Source organism: Nomia melanderi, chromosome 6, assembly GCF_051020985.1.
Source record: "Nomia melanderi isolate GNS246 chromosome 6, iyNomMela1, whole genome shotgun sequence".
In the NCBI taxonomy this organism is placed as follows: domain Eukaryota; kingdom Metazoa; phylum Arthropoda; class Insecta; order Hymenoptera; family Halictidae; genus Nomia; species Nomia melanderi.
Window position 1 is genome coordinate 17,590,256 of NC_135004.1, and position 19,376 is coordinate 17,609,631.

At 45.8% G+C, this 19,376-nt stretch overlaps 1 protein-coding gene across 5 annotated transcripts; it reads left to right on the forward strand.

Moving 5' to 3' along the window:
* LOC116430199 (bestrophin-4) lies at positions 1-19,299 on the forward strand. 5 transcript variants are annotated; one of them, XM_031983999.2, is made up of 10 exons: positions 1-429; positions 4,088-4,923; positions 9,589-9,909; positions 10,463-10,796; positions 11,273-11,497; positions 12,535-12,833; positions 13,834-13,863; positions 13,966-14,186; positions 14,833-15,106; positions 16,290-19,299. In XM_031983999.2, exons 2-10 carry the CDS (start codon positions 4,853-4,855, stop codon positions 16,642-16,644), a joined length of 2,130 nt encoding a protein of 709 aa, XP_031839859.1. In that variant the 5' UTR covers positions 1-429; positions 4,088-4,852; the 3' UTR covers positions 16,645-19,299. The 5 variants fall into 5 exon arrangements, with proteins under 5 accessions (XP_031839859.1, XP_031839857.1, XP_031839862.1 ...); XM_031983997.2 differs by having other exon boundaries at positions 1-419; XM_031984002.2 differs by having other exon boundaries at positions 1-419; positions 14,833-15,088.
* Positions 19,300-19,376: the final 77 nt, after the last annotated feature.

The following is a 19,376-nucleotide window of genomic DNA, read 5'->3' on the forward strand; positions in this document are numbered from 1 at the left end:
GATCTTTCGGTGTGCTGCGACAACGGTTCTCTCAGTGCATGCTCGGTACTGTTCCCGCCGAACGTACCGGCGAGTTCGCGCTACGAGCAGACGATTCATTCACGGTTCGCTCGCGATCGCGCCTGTTTGTTTAGGTGATTCGCGACTGGACCGTCCCGGTCGAACTTCACGAAACAAGTTTCTCAGTGCGAACCGCCGGTTCGGACGTCGAGCACTCGTTCGGAGCCAAGTGTACGGTCCTTTGTCAGCGAGTTCTCTGCCACTGAAGTTCGAAGCCCAACTGAGCCTTCTGATCCTAACGAGATCCGTGCCTTGACTTTTCATTGCGCTGAACCTCGCGAGATCGATAGACTTTTCCTGCTTTCGACGCTTAATGCTTTCCGCATAGTCAGAGAGTGTCGAGGGAAACCCGGAGCACTGTGAGTTGCGGTACTGATATTAGAACTACAGGGTGTTCCAACGGCCGTGGCGCAAGGTGAACGGGGAGCACTCGCGAAAATGACGAAAGTGCGAGGTTTGGTATCGAGGAACGCGTTTAATGTTGCATCGAATTCTACTTGCATCGGCAAGTGGAATGAGCATGCAATGCACAGACAGGTGTAGTCTCTTTGTTCGTTTTCGTTAGAGTTTCGTTCCGTTTCAACTGGCTTTTTCACGAGGAAGGACTTTGTTCCCAGTTGTGCCACGGTTGCTGGGGCACTAGGTGTAAACAGGCACCTCGTTGTTCCGTAGCGTGATAGTCAACGTGTTCAAGGATAGACACGTACGTGTATGTTTAATTTTAGTCGTCTGGTTGGGACGTGTTTCTTGCTTTCTAGGGTGGAAGCGTCGGAGTAGGATCATTTCCATTTGGAGATTGCACGCAGAGCTAGGAGACTGTTTTAGCTCGTATTATTCGCGACTCTCAGTATCCCGGAGCGCAGCCGGACTGAGATGTTAATTCATTGTTCGCGAGCGCTCTCCGTGCTTTCTCCTCTGCGTCATACTGGTTTCCCCCTCGACGGTGACCGCTCGGCACACACGTGCTCACCGCGATTGTTTTTTAGCTCGGTACTCCCCGGGACGTGTAGTCAAAATGCTCGGAACTACAACTCGTTTCACGCGGCGAACGCATGGCAGCGCCGACGAAAATTTAGAGTCGATGGCTGGGAAATGAGTCACGGTGTGGGAGGGACGAAGTGTTTCTTGAACTTAGTGACGTTGACGAATATACTTCGCGATCGGTATCTTTGGTGTCACTATTTATCTCTCTTCGCGTTAACGCGACGACGATGAACGTTAATAGTCGAGCTCGGAATCAACGGTTCAAACGATTCGTTCCATTCATTCACTAAATACAATTAACTCTTCTGTTTTAACTACAATGAACAGAGTGCTTCTTTATGGAAACACTCGGATTCAGGATTTCTTCTCATAGAAACAGAGAAGAATTCATCTCTAGAATATTCAGAACAAAATTCAATTTAGAGACTGAAGTTAAAGCAGTTACCTCTGATTATAATTTATTTATGAATATTTCCACTTTTCTAGAAGATCGTAGATTCATTCACTAAATACAATTAACTCTTCTGTTTTAACTACAATGAACAGTGTGCTTCTTTATGGAAACACTCGGATTCAGGATTTCTTCTCATAGAAACAGAGAAGAATTAATCTCTAGAATATTCCAAACAAAATTTAATTTAGAGACTGAAGTTAAAGCAGTTGCCTCTGATTATAATTTATTTATGAATATTTCCACTTTTCTAGAAGATCGTAGATGTTCACAGTTGAAACTTCACGCAGATAACAAGTTGAACGGAAACGGAGATTAAATTTTGCCAAAACAATTCCGAGAATAGCGTCGAACCAAGAACGCCTGGATCTCCTGTTGTACAGTTGATTCGAGGGTCATAAATACTTGCGCGCGATAAGCTGATTCGTGTACAGAATCGCGGAGACAATGTTTATCGACGTGTACCGCGGTAAAGCGAGGCGACTGTGGAAGGCCATCTGCGACTTTATCGCTCGGCCGAGCGTAGGAAAGAGGAAAAGCCCCTGTACGATGCACTCGAGCACGCGGGTACACTTCAATTTTACCGTAGCGCGTGCTTTTTGTTGACTCCCGCCGCCATTTATCTCGTGCAGCTTAATCTTAGATGTCACAAGTGTTTCCGTCACTCGTGCTCACGCAACGGCGTTCGGAAAATGAAATTCACTCGCAATCGTTCGCTAATCAGAAACGTAACTCATCGCATGCAACTTGTTAACTGGATGACTTTTATTCAAATATCTACGAACTGACACGAACATCAGCTCCTATATATTAACCCTTTGATACAGTAAAACTATAAAATTTGATATTTAATATTATACTTCGTACAGTGCATCAATTTGAGAAATATTGAAATAAAATAGCTTTGTTCCTCAATGCACGTGTGATTTCTCTTCAAGTTAGATTCACAAAGTATCGTACTTATCTCATCAGAAAATGTTGAGATATTTCTAATGAAAAACTTCCGAGTGCAAAGGGTTAACCTTTGCACTTGACAGGTGACTCTCAGTCACCACCTGATTTGATACAGTAAAACTTTGTATAGTGCCTTTGTATAGTGCCATTTGACCCCTCTAGTAGTTTTAGTGTTAATATTATAATTTATTCTGTGTATTCTCCACTGTGAAATCATGCGTTCAACGTATTAGATGAAACTGATGTCACGAAGATTTTAAACGCGCTGCTAGTGTAGATGTAATTCTTGGAATAAATCGAATAGAATCGATGAAAATTCACGCGAAAGGAATAAACGAATCGATTCGCGTTCCACGGTTAACAGGTTAAATCTATATGACACGGTTCTCGTTGCACAACGTGCCGTCCGCACGAACAGTGCGCGTTAGAGGATGATAGTTGCCGCAAATGTGGAGTAGGCCGGTGACGACGATAACAGGTCGCGATAACGATCCGTAGCTAAGGTTACGAATCGAGTTTTCACTGGCGATCACGTTGGAGCTTGGCTATCGAAAGAAAGTCGCCGTTGGCTTGGACGTAGTGCTAGGTCCGCGAAAATATAGAACGAAAATGAGTCATTGTACTGAGAACGGAAGCGAGCGACAAAGGCTCGGCCGTTTGGCATCGTTTTCTAGCGAGCCGCGGTGCATAGTACGCGCCGCTCATTCATTATCAACTACCGTGCGGTCAAAATCGCTGGTGCATTTCTCGTAGAACTCGAAGAACTCTGAACCTCTAATATTATTAATAATATCACCTTGTGCAGCGAGATTCATCAACGTAAACGTCCCACAACAATAACACAATTCAATAAATCAATATTATCTTTTCCATTTCGCGTATGCTCGGTGAAATTGCGCGGCATTCAGTTAACCATTTGCACTCGAGTGGTGACTCTCACTCATCACTTGATTTTATACAGTAAAGTTATAAAATTTGATATTTAATATTATACCACGTATAAGGCATCTCTGGGTGATTTCTCTTCGAGTTAGTTTCACAAAATATCGTCTTTATCTCATCATCGAATGTTCAAATATTTCTAGTGGAAAACTGCCGAGTGCAAAGGGTTAACCCTTTGCGGTCCGAAGTGCTCTTGGTTTCTCACTTTGAGGTTCACGTCGACATAATATTTGGAAGTCACTGAAATGTCTTTAAATGGTACAACTGTGATGCCACAAATAAATATAGAAAAAATTGTTAAAACAGGCAGAGGTTGCAATAGAATAGAATGGACTGCTAAGGGTTAAGGAGACTCACAGAATCCAACAAACAAACGCATCTGCTTTCAAAAGCAGAATTTGCATTTGAAACGAAATGTAGCGAAAAGCAGCAGAAATGGCAAAACTTAACAAAAGGCTCGGAATTATCGGATAACCGAGGTCGCGACTGCGTATACGCGATTAATCCCTTTACGCTATTCCAATATGGCGAGGCACTTCAGCCCCTGCTCAGCCCGCGGTGTCCGTAGAATACAGATAAGGGTCGTATCGGGAACTATATCTATAACGCGCCTACGCGACTTCTTCGCGGCGGCAATGAATCATCGGTCGCAACGATCGTTAATGGTCGTCGCCGTCGGTGCTCTTGTCGTTGCAGATCCACCTGTGGAGCTGCCTGAGGCGGAAAACGGGCAACAGTCTCGACAAGAGTCCGGAAGCAGAAGAACCTCGGAGAACAACGAAGCACTCGTGAACCATCGTCGGCCTGGAAAGATCATCCACGTTTCATCCGGAGCGATAAAACGTCTCAACGAGGAATCGATCGAACGAGGGCGTGATCGCGATCCGGAGCTCTCGTCGAAGCCTATAAGAAGCTGCTGCTGGCAAAGCGACCTGGTCTCTGAATCTACCAGATGAAAATCCGGTGCTTATCGCAGTGCTCTTCTCTCCCATTGCTCTTCCGCTGATCCGAGGATAGCGAGTCTCATCGGTGATCGAGGAACCGGCTCAACCCGCGTCGAAACACTCGCTCGGAAGACTCTGAATCGAGATCGGGGCGTCAGCTGCATTTCGCTCGGCGCGAGTGCATCGGTTGTAGCGGATTGCGTAATCGGGAGACCTTGGTGCACCGAGGATGACCTTCGCCGCCGTCCCGGCCGTCGGTGCGTCGTCGTCGGGAGAAAAGAGCTCGGCGATAAGGCCGGGAGCGGAGTAATTAGTATCCGTCCGCGATCGCTGGAACGCTCGGCGTGGGTGACTCGAGCCTCGAGTGGAGCGGCGAGTCGAGTGACTGGTCGAAGAGGATGCGGTACGCGTGGCGGAACAGGTGACTCCGGCGAGTGGCACTCCTGGGAAGATCCGTGGCGGCCGAGCCAGATCCCGTGGCCGTTTCTCGAGTGGCCGCCGCCCGCAGAAACGAGAGATGACGGTCACTTACACCGCCGAAGTCGCTACCTGCAAAGGTCTCGGTTGCTTTCTAAAATTACTCCTAAGGTAAGCGCTTTCGGGGGGCTTGGCTCTCTCGACCGTACGCGTCGCCGGGAAGGTCGTGCGAGGAAACGGCGCGATTAGAATCTCGCCGGCTGCTAGAACTTTTGCTTTCGTTCCGTTCGTTCGTCGGTCGTTCGTCTAGATGTTCGATTCGTTATGCAACGGGATTAGCGTGACGGTGCTCGGAAAGCTGATCGTTACGACTGAACGGGCGGCCGAGTTGTTTGGATCGAATTAAACGAATTAGAGGCCGCGCCGTTGAATAATCGCTTTTTAAAGCGATCGTCTCTTTATCGCGAGCAGAGGAGAGCTCGTGCGAGGCACGTGAAGATATTCGTGGTGAACAGATGGATCTGGGGCTTGAATTCGACGCTATATGCGGCCTAGACGCGGCGGAACAAGAGAAAGGATCACGTTTCACGTTCGCCACTTGCCTCTCCGCTTCTAGGAACATTAGATAACCGAATATAAATAAGAACAACAGAGCCGGCGCATACACTGGCGAGTTTCTACAGGTTCGGGCCCGTACTTCAGCTGTCTATCGACGGTCGCGTGTGATTCGCTTATGTCACCAGCCCCGTTGTTCGTTAGCGGCTGAATAATAGACCGCCCGATGAAGTTTTCAAAGGAGGCAATTAAATCGTATTCCGTTTTAGAACTCGACACTCGGCGCGAGGCGGGAGAGCAATTACGCTTAGCCGCGAGTAAATAATAGGCACGTCGGACGATCCCGTCGCGTCGTTCCGCGTTCGACGAGGAATTCCGCCGATCGGCGCGCGTCACGCGAGAAGAATGGCCGTCGGTTTCGCGAGATCGCCGGCAACCCGTGTCTCCCGGATAACGGATGGATTAGAAGATCGTATCGCGGGATTCCCGGTACTTGTCGTATTCGTTGGCCGCGCAATAATTTATCAAGGGCTCGCAAGCATTCCGAGCACGCCGCTCGCGTTCGCCAGCGTCGGAGATACATTATTATCGTCGCGCGCGATGACAAATCTTCTCGCTCGGTTTCGTTAATACGCTCGGGTACGTCGAAGCCTGTTCCATTAGTCAGGCTGTTCGATTACCGCGAACAATTTACCGAATCCTGGAATCCCGGTCGGTTTCGTCGGCGACTGTAATAGAGTCTCGATCATCCAGACCTCTCGTTGCTCGGAGGAAATCAAGTTCCTCGGCGATTGACGTCGATCGAGTGTTATTGACGTTTATCGCGTAACGTCTTCTAATTCGATGTTACTAAATATTGAGCAGAATTATCAAGAATTCTAGTCTATATTCGTTAGAATCGACTTTCTCGGAAGTGGAACGGTTAATCTAGTTGTGGTTTCCGACGTCGGGCAATTCGGAACGAGTTATCATGTGACGTATAAGAATTATACGAGCTCTGAAGCTAATGCGGTTAGGTCGACTGTTTGATATCTGATATCTTTTGTTTAATTTTTCTTAATTCTAATGCGGTAAATATTCTCAGTTATTAAAGGATTCACTTGTTTCTTCGTTTGTTCTACCTCAGTTCTACCCTTGTTCCTATGGCTTCTCAACGCATTGTATAATCATTTCAGAAGCCAAGACATTCATTTTCTCTATTTTCCTTTCTTGGACTTCACCTCTTGCGCCAAGGACGTGCCACGCGTCGAGATGTTTTTATTCCAAAATTCCCAATGATTTATATACAGCAATAGTTCTCTTGCATTACTAGCATTGGATCCTTAAATCTGTCCCTACAAAATTATTAATAAACATTGCTGCACATCCGTAAAATACAGAGTCTCCCACAAGACTGCCAAATCTCAGAATCAATTTCACGCAAGAGGTCAACCGCATTGGCTTCTGGGCAACTCACATGTCACGCGCGTCGAGATGTTTTTATTCCAAAATTCCCAATGACTTATATACAGCAATAGTTCTCTTGCATTACTAGCATTGGATCCTTAAATCTATCTCTACAAAATTATTAATAAATATTGCTGCACACATCTCCGTAAAATACAGTCTTCCCAAATTCTGCCAAATCTCGGAGTCAACTTCGCGCAAGAGGTTAACCGCATTGGCTTCCGGGCGACTCGCATGTCACAGAGAGAGAGAGAGTCATCACGATTCCGGAGATGCTTAAACGACGAATGTCCGGAAGAACGTTGGGAACCACTGATGCATAGTCTACTCCGCTTCCTTTCACGAAATTAATCCCTCGTGGCATCGCGCTTCCGGCTCGACGACCCCATCTATTATTGCTCCTTCGACCGGGTCGCGTCCGCCGGTCGCTCGTAGCCGACCCGGGTTCGGAGTTGCACACGTGTCGCCCGCTCGTCGCGAGAAGCGGCGCGCTCTGTTTCTTTCTCGCGAGAACACCGTCTCGAGGGACACGTCCGACGGAAGCCCCGACGACTCCGTTCCCCGACGCGCGATGCGATCTGCACGAGGCGCGTTTGCATTCGCCATTCCACCCCGACAACGTTTCGCCTTATTCATTAGCCGGACGGTGCAACGGATGCCTGTCTATCGCGATTCACCGCTTGTTCGCTTAATAGAGGCTTGTCGACAATTTCACGGCCAGGAGTATTCCTAATTACGCGCCACGCTCGAAAGCACGAGGAAATCTCGCGATTTGTATGCAACTCTTATCTGTGCAGTTTTTTCGTTAACGCGAACTGTTGGACGACTGGAATCGCTGCGCGCGTCGATGGAGGTGTTTCGATTCAGTTGATAAATCGAAGCGAAGCCAACCTGCTCGATGAAGGATAGCTCCGGTAATCTAGCGTCGAGATTGCTTTCGCAACTGCAGTTATCGGAGTAATTCAGAGCATTAGAAGCGAGAATGATTGCGCGTTCACCTTCGCGCGAGACATTGATCTCGCGGTGTAATTGCTGCTGGAAATTTATAAAGAAAGCAACGTTTAGGACTCGCAATCTGCAATTATACCAGGTCGCGTGAATCACTTCGACGGGAATAATCTCCGTCGGCCGTGACTCTTGCGTTCCTAATTGTAACAGGTACACCGCGGAATACGTAGATGAATAGTATTGATAAAAGGGAATGATTAATAGGAAACATAAATATGGTAACGAGGTCATTGCAACTGGCCTAGAGCCACAGATCGATCCGCGCCATGTCCACGGTTCGCGCGATACATCGTGACGCTATCGAAATAACGCCGCGCGGTCGCTTGTAAAGCGGCATTCCCACTTATTCGCGATCGTCGCGTACGAGGGCAATAAGAAACCTTTGCCCGTGCGCGTCGGCCATTTTATTCGAGGATGATATGTGCTCGGAGCATCCGGAGACGCGCAAATTATCGAAATCAAAGTGCAGCCGGCTAGACGATACATCTACGCGAAAAATCGGTCGAAAATATGGAACAAATGTTTACTCCGAGATATTTTGTCGTCGAGATAATCGACTTCGGCATTTTGCACGACACTTTAGCCGCGCGAGAAGTGGAAACTGCAAGCTATGCACAGACACGTGCGCCGATAACGTTTCCTGCATTCTCCAGTTATCTTTCGGCGCGGAGTCATTCCGCTTTCGGTTCCATTACACTTTCGAGGTATCTCATAACTGTACGAGCAGATCTCGAGGAAAAGAAGTCTCGTGACTGGCTCTGGAATGCGTCCAATATTTCGAGATTACGCGGCTACGCGTAATACCCGTTGGACGCAACGCTCAGCCGTCCGTCGTTCTCTTGAATCATGTTGGACGGTGATAAGGTCGTTCCTCGAAGACCTCGAATATGAATGGGACGGTTAGACGTACTTAGGCAAACGACCAACTCGCGTTCTGACGAATATCGTCGGATACGATCGCTTTCTTCGCGGAGAATAAGTATTCGCGGGAAGTTACTTGAAACTCGCTGGAGCTACTCTGCTAACATTCCCTCGTCTCGTGTATTTAATAAATTGAAGGATTGACGAATAAATTCGTAATAAGCTAATATTTAATATATCTAAAGATTTAAATTGTTTTTATTCCTAATCGTACCACGATGTGACTCAGTCACTTATGAGTATAAAAGAGATTAAAATGTTATTGTTTCTGTTTACAAGGCCCAAATTTTAAAAGTCTAAGAAAACTTTTGAAATTGCAATATGAAATAATCGAAGAATTTAAATAAAACGTTCAAATGTGACTCAAAGTCACTTATGAGAATAAAAGGAATGATGAAAATATTATTGTTTCTGTTTATAGGGCTCAAATTTTAAAAGCCCAAGAAAACTTTCGTAATTGCAATATAAAATAATCAAAGAATTTAAGTATTTATGTGACTCGATGTCGCATCGTGGTCTGATTAGGGTTAAGACTACTACTTCACGTAATTTGTTGTCAATACTTCCATTTTCAAAGCTACTCGAATGAGTTCCAGTCTAATTCCATGTATTACTCGATACAATATCCTCTTAACGTAACGCTTCGACGCAGCGTGATCGATGTCACTCCCATTATCGAACGATTGAAAAGTATCGGCGCATTGCTAGATAAGCGGATCTCCTTGGTCGATTGGCTAAGCATCGAATAACGTTATCGCGTTGTCTATCGGCGGGGCGAAAAGAACGCGCGTATCGCGGGCGACGTGCCGAGCGACGGTTTTTATCAGCGCCGATACGGGGATCGGTTAACGCCGGACAGGTTTCCGTCGTTGTCACGTTTCTCCTGTAGGCACGTTCTAATTTTAGATGGCGGGCGAGCATATACAAACTCGTCTGGCTAGACCTGGCCCTCTTCCTCTTCATATACTACACGCTGTCGAGCATTTATCGGCTGATACTCGACGAGGAGCAGAAGAAGATCTTCGAGGCGATCGTGGCGTACTGCAACGAGTACAGCGACCTGATACCGTTGTCGTTCGTCCTTGGTTTCTACGTTAGCATCGTCATGACCAGATGGTGGAATCAATACATGGTGATACCGTGGCCAGACTCTATCGCGGTCTTCGTGTCGGCGACTATTCACGGCAACGACGAGAGGGGTCGATTGATGCGCCGAACTATCGTCAGGTACGACTGCCCCGGTAACGCCGTCGACGATAGCGACGGCGGCTAAACACGCCGAGATTCCTCTATGGTTTATATCCGTCGCGACGGATCGCGACGCGATACGCGTTGCGAATGAGACGGATTCGTTGCTTGGTTTAGCAGATCTGTAGGATTAGTAGTTGGATCCAATATTAACCTTTGACTCGAAAGGCGCCTTGATAAAATTTTCAATTCAATATTAATGTGCAACGTGTCAACGCATGAAACATCGAAGTAAAACAGTTCAGTCCCTTAATTTATAGAAGATAAGCAATCGCGTTAGTTGCGAAGAATATCGTTAATATTTAGTCAGGAAGTAATGAATATTTTTCATGAAAAATATTGTCGAGTGCAAAGGGTTAACCCCTTGGCCTATGATCTCTTTCTCAACTCTGATCGATACGGCTACTTTGTCATTAATTTATTGGAAAAAGAGAAAAATTCGAAGCATATTTATATATATAATTCGAAGAACCGTTTCCTAGGGGAACGAAGTCCTCGGTGACTTTTCCATCAGTTCCCGTTTGTCCGTTAGGTACGTGTGCGTGTGCCTGACGCTGGTGCTGACGATGGTCTCGCCCCGCGTGAAGAAGCGTTTCCCCACGTTGGACCACCTGGTGGACACCGGTCTGCTGCTGGAGAACGAGCTGGTGATATTCCAGAGCCTGAACGACAAGTTCCCGAAACCGAGCAAGCACTGGCTGCCGATCGTTTGGGCGTCGAGCATCGTCACTCGGGCCAGGAAAGAGGGCCGGATTCGCGACGACTTCGCTGTGAAGACGCTGATCGACGAGCTGAACAAGTTCCGCGGCCTCTGCGGCAGCCTCATGCACTACGACACCATCAGCGTGCCTCTGGTCTACACTCAGGTAGAACTTTTCACTGAGATTTGTCTCATTTGTCCGTCTAGCGGTGTTCCGCGAAATTTTTATTTGTCTGTCGATATTGTATTTTCGGATTGCTTGATGTTCCACAGTGTTTCGGGATCGAAATTTGATGGACCCTTAGCACTCCAGGTTGTTTTGTAATCTATCAGTAGCTATAATTTTTATAGTATTCCTAGCGAAAATGAGAAATGCTATATTCCTTCGATCTTTTATTTTCCTTCTTAGAAAATTTGGATGCGCGGAAAGTCGAATAATTTCAGGGTGGTTTCTTTAAGATTCATTAAAATGTTTAATATTAGAACTGGTGTAATATTGGAGCCTACAGAGTTCAAAGGGTTAAAATTACTATTGGTATTTTTACCTTATTATTATTTTATATTATTACTAATTAGTAGTTTTGAAGGGAAGGGTTCTTTCGAGGCGGCTGTCGCCATATTTCTTGGTCGCTTCTTCCGCAGGTCGTCACGTTGGCTGTGTACACGTACTTTTTGACGAGCGTGATGGGCCGGCAATGGGTACAGAATTCGAATACGTCGACGATCGATTGCTACTTCCCAGTATTCACGACGCTGCAGTTCTTCTTCTACATGGGTTGGCTGAAGGTCGCTGAAACTTTAATCAATCCGTTCGGCGAGGACGACGACGACTTCGAAGTTAACTGGATAATCGACAGGAATTTACAAGTGAGTCCTCGCGACGGATCTCGGGTTTCATTGGTTTACTTAAACGCGGTGTCCTCTTTAGCACTTTGAACCTTGAATGAGATTCACTTTGAATAGGTTCGATTGTTAAGGTGTAGAAAACAGGTGGTAGACTTTTAGACTCTAACTTCGATTTTGGTACTTCTGGAATAATATAAGTAAACTAAAGTGATATGTTTTATGTAATTACTAAGTAAAGGCAACGGTAATTGACCTGTGATCGGTAGTAGTGATATAGTGTTTTATGTAATTACAAAGTAAAGGCACCGGTAATTGACCAGTGATTGATATTGGGCCATTTTTCAGAAAAATGGAAATAAGGTTTTTAAAACTAATAATCGATAAAGACACTTTTACCCGAATCAAATTATTTATCGCAAAGGCAAGCAATTTACTGGATTAACGTTGGCTGTACGCTTCCAACTTCCAACACGGGATTAACTTCTTTCCATTCGCATTATTCCTTTTACCAGCAATTCCTCATAACCGCTGCAAATAAGCGACATTAAAGTAATCACCATTAGTGTTTTCCGTTTCACTATAAGTGGTCAACAGCTGATACGATCAATTACTAGTTTCCTCGTTCTAAAGGACGCTCAACTTCTCTACGGAAGTATCGAACGTTCAGAAATCTTTCAGAGAACGTTCAGAAGAAACCGAAAATAATCTATCACTACAATATTCATAGCGATTACATTTCAATCGTGTCAAATGCTCGATACTTAGGATTTTTATAGGGATTTCATATCAGTCGTATTAAATCCACGGTAGTTCCAGTGTTAACAAGAAACCATAAATTCAGGGACGAAACTATTTTCTTTCAATATTTCACGGATTGATGCATTGCACGAAGTTTAAATATATTAATACAACATTCATAGCGATTGCATTTCGATCCTATCAAATGCTCGATACTTCTACTGTTAATCAGAAATCGCATTCGAGTGTTTCAACGAGAAACCCAGACAACTGTTCGAATTTCGAAATGTTAACGATCGCACGTCGTTGTCTGTCGAAAGGTGAGCTACCTCATCGTCGACGAGATGCACCACGAGCATCCAGAGTTGATCCGCGATCAGTATTGGGACGAGGTCTTCCCCACAGAGCTTCCGTACACAGCGGCATCGCAGGCATTCCGCGAGGAGCATCCGCAGCCGTCCACCGCCGGGATCCAATTATCAGCTGCCCAACAGGAATTGCAACCGTCCTCGGTCAGGATAGACGAGATGGCAGCGGAATATCAGCAGAAGTACCGACCGGACATCGCCGACGACGCTGCGTCTGGCATACACTTCACGGCGACCGGAAAAATGTCAAGGTTGGACCGCGCGGCGCACCGCCTTTCAATCGCTCCGCGCTCACGCGATGCATCGCGTTTTGTTTCGAGCCTTGTCATTTTTATCACTTGGCAAACTCCATTTGTTTTGATTAATCTCTCACCTTTGCATTCGACGCACTAATGTTTCTTTTTTCTTCGACACTCGCGTTTCGTTACAAGTCTGAGGATTGTTTGGAATTAACCCTTCGCGGACGAAACCTATTTGAAATATGCAAAACTTAATTGCTTAATTAATGGAGAGGAAGCTACGTACAGATCTCTCGTTTAAGTAGTTCAATCATTTATTTACGACGTGTTCCGAATGATTTGATCTCTCCGAAATGTCGACATTCGTCCGCGACAGGTTAAACTCCATTCGCGAATTTGTCGCTTAGAAGCCAATGCGGTTAAGTCGATTTTTCGATATTTCCTCATTTCTCTAAATTTTGATGGAATAAATAATATTCCTTCTAGTTACCAAAGTATTCGCATCCTTCTTTTCATAGCTTTCGAATCTCTCGTACAATCATTTCAGAAGCCAAACCATTAATTTCCTCAGTTCCTCTTTTCCAAGCTGAACCGCATATGCTTCCAAGCGACTCGATTAAACAGTGATCATTAGAATCTTCACGTATTTCCATTTCAAAGTAAGATTCGCAGTTGACCTTTTGCGGACGAAGATTGAAAGTATACAAAACCTTTAGATTCTGCTAAATTAAACACCGAACGCTTAAACCATAGAGAACAAGGAAACTGTGTACAGATTTCTTGCTGTCCCAACAGTTAAATCACTTGTTCGCAACTTGGTATTCCAAGCATGGAAGTTTGATCTCTCCAAAATGCCGACATTCGTTCGCAAAAAGTTAAATCAGCATTCCAGTAAAAATCAACGCTAGTATCGAACGAAACTCTCGAAACCTCGTGAACATCGCGATCCATTACTCTCATTCACATTAAACATTGAATTTTCCATCTGCATACGCATTCGTCGCTCAACCAGGAGCAACACGGAGAGCGGCAAAATAACGAGGTAATACTGTACATGTCCGCTTCATCGCGCATTTATCAAGCCACGGCACGGGACGCCCGAGGACCATTTTTTATGGAACGGGAGGTGTATGTTTATTCGTAGAAGCGCGAGCCGGGTGAGCAATCGGGACCGTACGCTGAGCGGCGGCTCGACGCCGAGCAACTTGGGCGGTTCGCTTACAAGAGTGAACAGCGTGACCAGCGTGCTCAAGCGATTGTTCAGCAAGGAGGACAGGCCGGACAGCGGCGTTAGCATCGGTACCAAAACTCCGGGGAGGCTGGCGGGGTCTAGTTCCTCGGCTTCTTTGCAGAACCGAGCGTTAGGTGAGTTCACGTGAAAGAACTTTCTTGAAAGGACTCGGGATTACGACGCTGATTCCTCGCTGATTCGCATTACCTTGAGATATGCTATCAAACTCTATGAAAGAAATGTTTGAAGATATCTCTGTAAATATCTGGAGAACTAAAGCCGATCGGTGGCAATGTGTATATCGAGAGGTTGTTTAGAACGATAAGTTATTTGCGAAGAGAGTAAATATGATCTTAATCTTAATATATCGTTAAGGTGATTATTCTGAACGTCTGGAGATTGAAACCTTTTGACACTGAGTGTTCAAAGTTACTTCATTTTCATTCATTCGTTCGTATGTTCCGAGGAATCAGTGTAAATAACCGAACTCGCGAGGAGCATCATTCATTGCCCAAGCTTCATTCTAACGAGATAGATGACAGCGTAGCAGTCTCTAATGACACGTTAGCTGCAGAACGACAGCTTTTCTTTCTGATTGATGGCTAGCGTCCTATCAGCTGAGATTATTCTCAGCGTAGTCTTATCTCAGTTGCATAATAATCGGTCGCGAGCATGTAATTTCTACAACGTTGCGCAAGTGGAAGCATTGGCAAATAAAAGCCAGAGGCTGCCTCGAAAGTATACCCACGATTAACTCTTGGACGAAACGGTTTGAAACAGCTGGTGGCGGCTCGATGAGGATAGGGGTGATCAAGGAGGAGGCTGACGAGCAGATGACCCTGACGTCGATGAAATCGGACAAGAGGCCACACGTGCAGAGCATATTCTCGCCGGGACCGCCGCCTCCGAGTGCGCCGGTCACCGTGCCCGGCACCGAGCACACCAGGAACGGGGAAATATTCTCGACCAGCGCTCCAGTGACCGGCGTCCTGGTGGGGAGCAACGGGGATGGGACTGGAAGCGCCAACGACAGGCCGTACGTGCCAGGATCAAGGTTAATCATCGACCGAACGCACATTTATCTGTCCACTGCATTTCCATGTTAACCGTTCGCACTCGAGAGGCGACTTTCAGTCGCCGTTTGATCTGTCCCAGGAAAATTGTAACATTGAAAATTCAATATTAACTGAATGCCATGGTCACCGGTGATCACTGACCAAATCGAATTACTATAGTTCACTCGATTAAACGATGATTGTATGAAAATATTTCTATATTGTAAATAATGTTATCTAATGTAGTGACATCTAGATGAATGTGGAATAGTAATGCAAATCGATTAAATGATTTAATATTTTTTCCATTTTGTGTATTTCCCTTTATGGAATCGTGCGGCGTTCAACGTGTTAAATTTTATACAATGAATTTATGCAAGGTACCTCTTTATGTCAATTACGAAAAATATCATTGACATTTCATCAAAAGATTATGAATATTTATCGAGAAAAATATTCTCGAGTGCAAAGGGTTAAATCGTTTCGTAGCGAACGGCTTCGCTCGTGGCAACAAGTTCAGTTTGATCGACCACGTGCCGTGTTATGTGGAGATTGATTCGTTACCGGGATTCCCAGTAATTAGCAAATATCGGTGACATTCGCTTGCATAGCTCGAGTATCTTTTACTAGTAAGCATTGCAACAAATGCGAGATATAAGAGTCTTCTTTCTGGCAAATCGTTAACACTGGAACTACCGGGTGCCTCGGAACGATCGGTTCCCGATTTCTGTTTCTGTAATTGAGTTGCTCAGAAACCACTGCAGAAAACAAACATTAAGAAGATTCATGTTAATACGTTGGTTCATTAATTCGAGCAGAGAAGTATACAAAGTCTTTCAAAGGTCACTAAAACTGACAAAAATCAGAGTGTCAGAAAATCGAGTTCTGAATCTACGCGACTCAGTTATGCAGCAAAATGCTTCTCAAAGTTACCAAACGATAACGCAGAGTCATAAATCATTCGAAATCTCAATTTCCTCGATAAAGTCGAGCCTGCCGGATAGTTCGAGCGTTAACGATGAAATAACTTCGAGTACAATTACGGAAGAGCTTGTACGTCAACGTATTAACATTCCAGATCCGCCGGACAAAAGACAGAGGTCGTTGTAAATCGTTCGCGTTCTAACATTCCGAGCGAGCCTGCGAAGCTTCCTTTTCAAAATGAGATTCGCGTGATTCCAGAGCGGAACGCACGACGCAATCGGCGCGGTCCAGCGTCGCCTATGATCCAGCGACGAGTTACGGGGGCAGCGGATTGGCGGACGACGAGCTGATCAGCACCCGCAGCTCCTCCTGCACCAGCGTCAACTCGGACGACGAGTTCACCAAGCTGAAGACGGAGAGGGAGAAGCAAAGACGGGACAGGGTGGTCAGGAGGCTGGCCAGGAGCACCAGCGGCCACACGAATCTGCTCGGCGCCCAATCGAGGAGCGTCCTGGACACGGAGCACCTGCTGCTGTCGGAGCTCGCGAACACGTCGCGAATGTCCATGGAGGCGAGCGATCGCGACGACAAAGTGGAGACCGATCGGCTTTAGCAACGATTCCGCTGGGCCTTCTTCGAAGTTTAGCCTCCTCGGAACCTCCCGGGGGACTGCGGCGATATTTATTTAGGAAGACTATCGACCGGTCGCGCGGTCGAGCGAAAGTAAACGATTATTAACGCATTTTCACAGTCGCCAACGGTCGAGCCATTTGTTAGTGTACATACGAACTTTTTACTTGAAGTTGTCCGAGGAGATTCGGGAGAAACGCTCGTGAACGGTCGCGAACGACGCGCGGGGAACCAAGTTCGGGTAGAAATCGGCGGTAGTCGCGAAGGTAGGTACGCGAGGAGATTAGGAAACGTTTGGGGAGGAAGTCGAGAGTCGAAGGAAGCTGTGGAAGAGAATCCGATAAACATTCCGTCGATGGACGAGACGGTTCTCGCTGGAGAACGTGGATCGAGAAACGGACTCTCTTGGGTGATCGTTTGCGATCGGAACATTGGTACCAAATTTTTACACGCTCAAGAGTTCTTTGTATATTCTGCTATGTGCAGAGTGTGGTTGGAAACCTTTGGGTCTCCACAGCGGAATCTACTACTCGTTAATTCGAATAAGTCCCACGATTGCACTGCGGATTCTTATGCGTTGACCGAGGAGAGAACGTTGAATTAACTTTCAAGCGGGATTTAGACCGATGATTTTACAGAGTTTCATTGTTTGTTGTGTTACCTTTGAACTTGGAAAGAAATTTAGTTCGTTGTGATACAGTGTTTTTGGAATTCGATTGTTTCTCATAGGAATCCGTGGTCTAATTACGAAGATAATGTCTAATGCGCTGTCCGAAGATCGAGCGCTCGCATCGAAGCAATCTGAAAGTGGACTTGTATATACCGGTATACCTTTCACACGAAACTCTACGTATCTATAATTAGACAATAATCGCGTAAACATTGTCATCGAATATCGCCTTACGGGAGCTCAGTTTTATACGTCGACGGTCACGATTCGCAATTTCAGTCGAAACTGTCGGGGGCAGCTTCGAGAATTGTGAACTCGGTTGACGACCGGTCGAGACTCGCGATCCTCATTTTCTATATTCCATTCACGATCGATATAAAAAATGAGAGAACGTCGAGCGGCAGGGAGTAGCGTGGAATTCTAGATAATTGCCGGCGTGTCGAGCTCTCGCGAAAATCGTATCTCGTCTAGGAAAAGCCGCGAAGCTTACATTGAACCGTGAAAAGTTGTGAAAAGTGCCTGCCTCGAGCCTATCGGTGTCCAACCGTAAACCGGTACTCGACGTTACCTTTATCGCGAAGCAAGCGTGTAACCGTGTTCGTTTCGCGAAAACGCGAGCGGCGTTACGCTTGAAAATAGCGCTTCTCTTCGTTTCGTTTCGTACGGCGACGCGTTTTCGTGCACGCACATTCCATGAATCGTAGATGGACGTCGGTCGGCGACAAGATCGACGGAACGATCGCACATTTGCGGGATAAGGTTAATTTGATAAGTAGACTGCCGAAGTTCAATGCGGATTTACATTTTCCCGGGGAACTTTGACACTGGAACCAACAACGATCGCGTCGAAGCGTCTTCGTGCCGATTTCTTCTGTCGAAATTGCGAGACACCACTCGGAAGAAATCGTCGAACGAACGTTAAGTCGGGTTAATTAATCGATAATTCTAGCGCTAAAGGGACTAACGTTGTATGTGATCGGATCTTCGTCGCGAATCGCTTCTGTAGATCGAAAGTAAAGCGAAGCAGCGTGAACCTTGTCGAGAAAGTTTATAATTTTTTAAAGTCTTTTATACGCTGTACATGCATAATCGTTCCGCGGTCTATCGATAAGTCTCCTGTACTCGCGGAGCGTGCTCGCGATCTTTCGAACGGTTTCGACGATCGCGACATGGCCGTGAATTACGATCGCGAGGAGTTCGGTTTTCACGTTCGAGACGCGATCGCGTGATAATTTCGTACGCCGCGAGGAATCGGCGAGATTCTCGCCGCGAGGATTCCGAAACGGTGCGGCATGTCCATCTTGTACAGTAGAGCGTACTTAATTGCGTAGCGTAATCAGCACTCGTTACTGCCTGCGCATAATTCACGTTTGACGGCTCGTCCGTCGTTTCGGGGTTACATTCCAGAGCGTGGACGGATATTATGGTGCTCATGGTTTAGCGGTTCGTTCAACAGTATTACACAGTAGCGAAACGCTTGTCCGGAATGTCGGAAACACTTTGATTTCGTTTGAATAAATGAGAGTGAATGCAAACAGTGCTGACTTATTTGAAACGAGACACGTCGAGTAGAAACATTTACGGTTGCTCGTGACGAGGAACAGTTAAAGGAATGAAAAGAGATTGTTTTCAGTGATTTTGTTTTATTAAATAATGGTTGGATATTTATGTTCACTGCACATTCTTGCGAGCAACTGTATGTTACATCTGATACTTCCACCCTTCGATCCTGGTGAATTCTATTAATAATTCGTACCGATTTAATCTGAACTTTTTATCGCATGAAACTTTTTCGCCTAGAATTTTTCTTATTACTCTACCGAGATAATCGCTATCATACTAAAATGTTGAACACGACACTTTCATTTATACTATAGGGGCAACAAATTATGCCTATACAGTTATTAAGTATTTTCGAATAAAAGAATTGCTCGTGTAAATAAATATACAAAGTTTCAAACAGATTAATCAAGTAGTTTTCATAAGAAATTCCAAACGTACCCCATTTTCCTCATACCATAAACTCGTATACTGAAAAAGTATAC

Bases quoted from the DNA above. Each gene is read 5' to 3' on its own strand.
- LOC116430199 (XM_031983999.2), top strand. From the start codon at position 4,853: ATGACGGTCACTTACACCGCCGAAGTCGCTACCTGCAAAGGTCTCGGT. The intron at 13,864-13,965 runs GTAATACTGTAC...GTTTATTCGTAG, and splicing joins GAGAGCGGCAAAATAACGAG to AAGCGCGAGCCGGGTGAGCA. The intron at 15,107-16,289 runs GTTAATCATCGA...GCGTGATTCCAG, and splicing joins CCGTACGTGCCAGGATCAAG to AGCGGAACGCACGACGCAAT.